Source organism: Magnolia sinica, chromosome 16 (assembly GCF_029962835.1).
Source record: "Magnolia sinica isolate HGM2019 chromosome 16, MsV1, whole genome shotgun sequence".
NCBI classification, from domain to species: domain Eukaryota; kingdom Viridiplantae; phylum Streptophyta; class Magnoliopsida; order Magnoliales; family Magnoliaceae; genus Magnolia; species Magnolia sinica.
Window position 1 is genome coordinate 17,196,100 of NC_080588.1, and position 6,335 is coordinate 17,202,434.

The window sequence follows — 6,335 nt, forward strand, 5'->3', positions numbered from 1 at the left end:
ACTTACAGGAAAGTGACTTCTCACCCCCGTCGCCCTGCAGTTTTTTGGTAGATTTGCTTGTAAATGACTTACATGCTGTAAGTTACTTATAGGTGAATTTTCTCCCCCAAACACCACCTGTAAGTGACTTCCCTGTAAGTCACTTCTCACTTACCCAACTTACAGGCATCTAAATAGGCCATAAAGTGGTCTTTTAGTCTAATAAAAATGCACATTCTTGGCAATTCATAGTGAAATTCCTGGCCATAGGCTCAATTCTAACTTACCCATGAAAAATAAGAAAGGAGAAAAAAAAAAAAGAAAAAGAACCTGATGGCATGGCTCACCTTACCTTTCAATAAGATCTAGTTCTTGAATTGGTTGTAAGTCTATATAGGGCTCTTTTTTTCCGCTAAAAAACAAGTATCCCTTGTGTTTTCCTAAATAACCCCTTCTATTTCCATTTTTGGATAGAAATAAAAAATGTGATGGAACCATACTTTTACTGTTATAGTTGATTGTTGACCATGAAAAAAAAAAAAACCTTCTTATTCTTAAGTTGGGAGAGGGTAAGGTTACACCTAGGATTTGAGAGGGTAGAAAGGAGACTAAGGTTAAGGTTGAGGTTTCCCGAGAGAGGTAATATTATCATTTTCATTTTTATTTTTTTAAATGGGATCTTGCTAAGGTAACTATAGTTACTTTGTCCATTCAAAATATTAATGATAGGGTCCCATATTTACCATATTTGGAAAACATAAAGCATTATTTGGGAAACGTATAGGGGAGGATGTTATTTGTCTTTGGCCAAGAGGGAGGGTGTTATTTGTCAATCTCTCTCTCTCTCTCTCTCTCTCTCTCTCTCTCTCTCTCTCTCTCTCTCTCTCTCTCTCTCTCTCTCCGTGCCTATTTGTTATGCTTCTTGGTTGGGAGGAGAAAGATAATACCCATCTCTCTCTCTCTCTCTCTCTCTCTCACACACACACACACACACACACACACACACACACACACCCATGTAAAATTACTTTTACGTAGACTAAGTAGTTTCTGATGGTGAGGGAGAGTGGCATTTTGATGGTTAAAGCAGAATTTGAATGTAAAATTATGTAATTTCCAGTATTTAAGGTGCACAAGTTCAATGCAGTAATTTATGCACTGTGACTAACCCATTCATTTTCATCTGAACCTGAAACAAAAACAATGGCGATAAGACAGACTCCTACAGCAGTTTAAAATTATTTGGAAAAGAGTCATGAATCATCTCCCTCATGCACAACACTCACAATCGGCTATCTAGACTATCCAAATTGTGGGGCACATTGCAGATGGAGCATATATCTACAATCACACAGATTAAGTAATGCTAACCATCCAATGGATGGGTAAAAGTAAAATAGTCCATGGTTCCAATTCCAAGTGCAAATCAGACGGTTACTATCATCTTATCAGGTAATTTCTTGTCTATGCTCCAACTGCAGTTGGTCAGTGATTTCGATGGTCTGAATTTCTGTTCAACCATTCCATTTTTGGGGTAGGAGAGTCACCATCATTTTAAAATGACGGTTGATCAATCTGAAATGTCCAATTAGCTCAGAATATTCATGAACTACCATGTAACCCAAAAAAAAAAAAAAAAGAGTCTCAGTTTGGTCTTATCTTCTATGGTAATCCTTTTTAAGAGCCATGGATGAGCTGGTCACTTTTGACTAACAAAACTAATTCTTTAGAATCATAAGCAATTCATGATATTCCTTAACAAACAGATGGATCAAATTGTTGCATAGACCTATTTTTGCCCAAATGATCTTGGCTGTTCGTATTTAAGGCCATTGATCAAATGAATAATATTTGTTAGATTAGTGTGATTTTTTCATGGTACCCATGTTCATTGGACCTAATGAAGAGTCCTAGATAAATGGATTAGATTGTTTAAGCATCCCAATGCAACTTGGAGTACTAATAGTGTTGTGACTTGTGAGAACACTGGATTATCTCTCAACGATAAAATACTGAAATTCTATCTACAAGTAAACAATATGAAAATTCATATTAATATACATAAACTATACTGGATATGATTATTCAAGATTTACAGGATTGAAAATGCCACACTAACAACAATAGCTAACCTTGTCATGGCTCAAAAAAAAAAAACAGAAGCATCAATGACCTTTTCATGTACAGGTTCTTGAGCATAAATAGCTCATGAAAATCATAGAGAAGGAAATCAATGGGAGATGGAGTTTCACCACCTGTTAGATTTGTGCAATGATCTTGGTGACCCCTCGAAGAGATCCAATAGATATTGCTGCAAATCCTCTACACTGTATTTGATGTACCGGTCGCCATGCTTCTCATCAATCAGATGATTGGAATACCGGCCCATGAACGTCCGGTATGCTTGGAGGACTTTCAACGAGATTGAAATCCGTAGATCATCACGGAGCTGGAGATTGTGAACCAACCATGCCGTCTGGGTCTTGTAGATCTCTTCGAGAGCCAGATTAAAGCCCTGGAACCTCTCCTTGAGGACTGCCTTGGAGACTGAACCTGACTTCGGATTGCAAATCCCCTCATCTCTCAAGAAAGAGAGGATCAAGCTCAAAGAAGCTCTTTCGTAATTCATTGCATGCTGTTGAAATTTCCCATTGTGTTTTCGTATCCAGTTGTCTCCAAGAAAAGCTCCAAGGTTAGAGTCCTTAACTTTCTGCACCATGTAGCAGATGTTGTTCATCAGGAAGAAGTGCTGCAGAGAAACATCTCTATACAGCATGGATTTTCGCTCAAGGTTGGATTCGAGGATTGACATCACCAACTGAAGACATCGTGCAATCGGAGAAAAATTGCTAGGAGACCTCCACTCATCATCTTCTTGAATAATCGCATTCATGTTGGATAACCACCACGAACGGTCCTCACCATTTTCTTCAAGAAGAAAATTCAGGGTATCATCATAATCTGTAAGGGCCTTTGCGTAATTCATTACGTACCTTGTCAGATGATGGACCCCACCTCCGGAAAATGGGGTTGTTGACTCATTCCTTCTAACAGCATTCCTGAATTCAAGAAAAGTCCTCCTCACGGAGTCACCCAATCTACTCAGAACTTCATGGGATTCGGTTCTGACGGAAGAACCGGCCTCTTCTGAGAACAAAGCATCTATATCGGGGAGAAGATCTGCCAACCCATCATACATGTTGAGTAGGCGGAAAATCTTTTCGGGTGAGTGGGGTCTGATCGCGATCGCTTGACCGAAACTTAGCAGCTGCAACATCAAGCCCTTTGAAGAATCAATGAAACAACTCCGGCTAACTGATCCAAATGCTCCAAAGATTTGTTCGCTGAGGCTTTTTTCACTGGCAAGGTAGACACGAACGAAAATCTTCATAACCCGGATCCATTCCTTTATCTTGGAATGCAATAAACTCCACTCCATCTGCAGCACTTCCTCAATACTCAGTTTTTCAACTTCGAGCACAAGCAAGCATTCCTCTAAGGCATCTTTTCGGATGCTAATGTAAGCTTGGCAACATTCCGCATCATAATTCGATACGAACATGACCTCTGCTATGCATTTAAGGTCCGGAATCACATTCGGACAGATCAAATCGATGATGAATTCCTCCGAGCCTTTGCTATTATCTCTCTGAAGCCTCACTTGCATGTCCTCAATGGACTCATCATCCACAGAACTAGTTGAATCGAAAAATGACATGTCATCATCACTTGAACGGAAAGACAAGTGCTCTGGCTCCAAAGCTTGCTTGTTTTCAAGAAGAATGTGGCTGAATTCTTCCTCAAGCCTTGACATCGTCATCTGAAGAACATTGTGGGCGCGTCGTAGAAGATCATCCCTTTCTTGAACTTCGTTCAAAGACGAGCATCCTAAGCTTTCTATTAGCTGTCCAATTTCATCAACAGTCCGAAGAAACTCACGAGATTCATCTGGACCACGGTCCCATATCATCGACCGATCGGAACACCAATTCATGACCTTCTCCTCCACAGAGTTGATCCGTTCTTCAATCTCACTTATTCCTCTTTTCTTTCCCAAGATTTCAGATGTACTAGAGGTGGACAAGCGGAGTTTGAAATCCGAGAGGAATCTTATCATATCATCGGTCGGGTTCTTACTTGTTCCCAAGGCTTTTACAATCTGCTGTGCAATAGCAATCACTTGTTCATCTTCGTGTACGTCACCTAAAGATTTACTGTTTTCCATACCAAACAAGATGACAAAAAAAAAAAAAAACAAAGATCAATCCCACACCTCTTATATCAGAGAAAAGGATCTGGCAACAATTAGATCAATATATCCATTTCAATTCTGGAAAATGAAATATGTAATGTGTTTAGAAATGATACATATATCCTTCCTTTCAAAACTCAATATTGGCATGAATGGATGGGACAAGATGATGACATGGTTAATCCATATAATCTGTTTGGTGAACAATTTCACAAGAAAAAGACAGTGGAGGAATTTTGAAGATAGTCAATCTTCGGTCCGAAATCTCAAATCCATCCTTGGATGGATTAGAGAAAGAACAATGGAGAAAATAAAAAGACCCAAAAGCCAAAACGAAAATAAGACATGAAATATCGAGAATTCACAAACAAGCAGATAACAAACAGAAATACAATATAAGAGATGAACAGGCAATAAGAACCATTTTTAAACGAAAGGAGTAGTGCATGAATCCTAAAGATGGACCAAATGGGCTTCCTCTTTTTGAAAGAACAGCTAAAATGCTACCTTCTCCAATATCTAAATTCCCACAAATCAATTAAAGAAAAAGGAGAACAAAGACTCAAGCCCAAAACTTGAACAGGAGGCAAACAACATGAGATATTGAAAATTCACCAACAGAGAGAAACAATTAAAAGTAACAAAATGCAACAACTGAACAGGCAAGCTGAAACAATGTACAAGAAAGACAGCTGACATGGGCTTTCCTAATTCAGTAAATACAACTAAAATTCTGCCACCCAAAATCTAAAATCCTTCTGAAACGGATGAGAGAAAGGAAATGTAGAATCTAACAAACTCTGAGAAAACCCAAAATACGATCAAATCCTACCAAATGATGAAAATCCCCGAATGGAAAAATCACCGAAAGTAGTAAAAAGACAATAACAAAAAAGAAACTGCGTTGAATATTCACGAACAGAACAGAGAGACTATCAAGCCCAAAACCCAAACAAGAGGCAAACAACACGAGAAATCAAAAATTCACCAGCAGAGAGGCAATAAATGGTGATAGAACGGTTCGAGCAGAAACAATCCTACAAGAAACAAAAGCTGACATGGGCTTTCCATATTTAGCAAATACAATTAAAATTCTGCCATCTTCAATCGCAAATTCTTCCAAAAATGGATCAGAGTGAGGAAAATGGACAATCTAACAAGCACCCAAAAAACCCAAAACAGGACCAAATCGTACCAAAATGCTGAAAATCAATGAAAGGAGAAATCACCGGAATTAGTAAAAATACAACAATGGAACATCCGGTCAGAAACGTTCTGCAAGAAACAAGCTGAATTCGGCTGAGAAAATTATCCCCAATCTCAAATTCTGATTCTAATAAAATCCCAAATTTCAAAATATCCAAACGAGAATGCTCATACCACTCTAGAGAGAGAGAGAGAGAGAGAGAGAGAGAGAGAGAGAGTAAAAAAAAAAGGAAGCACTAACAATGGAATAAAAGCTCTATTTCATTAGATGCTAATATAACAAAACATTCAAAATTTCAACTTACAGTTCAGATGAATCCATTGGAGACTGAAAGTTCGACCGGAAATACTTCGAAATTCACCGGATTTCGCAGGAAATGCGTCGGAATCAGAATTCAACGGACACCCAAAAAAGCAAGATATGCAAGAAACCGAAAGGGAAGTGATTAAGGACAGGAAAGAAAATAGAGAAGAGGATAACAACCCAATTGGTGGGAAAGGGAGGAGTTGAAATTCTAGGTTTCTAGATAAGAAAACCGTGGAAATTGAGAGATAGAGAGAGAGAGATTTTAGGAAAAGCTCTCTTCTGAAGCTTCCATGGAGGGATCTCTGCTGCTTCGTTTCTATTTCTCAGGAGAAGAACGGCCTCTTGACTTTCGGGTCTTGACTCTCTTGAGCTTTCCGTTCGAATTCACCGAACGATGAGTTTTATGAGGTAGGTGGCTCGAATTTTCGCATTTAACAAGCGTTTTTAATTCTCGCAATTAGAGACCATGATTTGCTGATCTGAACCATTGGACAATTGGGTTATACCATGGATGGACCATTCCTCAAAATTCCAATTTATTGAGTGATCCTAACCTTTCGAATTCTGACCTACAGATGAACGGTTAGAAAA

At 38.7% G+C, this 6,335-nt stretch overlaps 1 protein-coding gene across 1 annotated transcript; it reads right to left on the bottom strand.

The window, feature by feature from the left end:
• Positions 1 to 2,019: 2,019 nt before the first annotated feature.
• On the bottom strand, positions 2,020 to 6,134 carry LOC131229171 (exocyst complex component EXO70E2-like). The gene is made up of 2 exons (XM_058225061.1): positions 5,743 to 6,134; positions 2,020 to 4,193 (listed from the first exon to the last, which is right to left on the bottom strand). The coding sequence occupies exons 1-2, from the start codon at positions 5,757 to 5,759 to the stop codon at positions 2,228 to 2,230; spliced, it is 1,983 nt and encodes a 660-aa protein (XP_058081044.1). The 5' UTR covers positions 5,760 to 6,134; the 3' UTR covers positions 2,020 to 2,227.
• Positions 6,135 to 6,335: the final 201 nt, after the last annotated feature.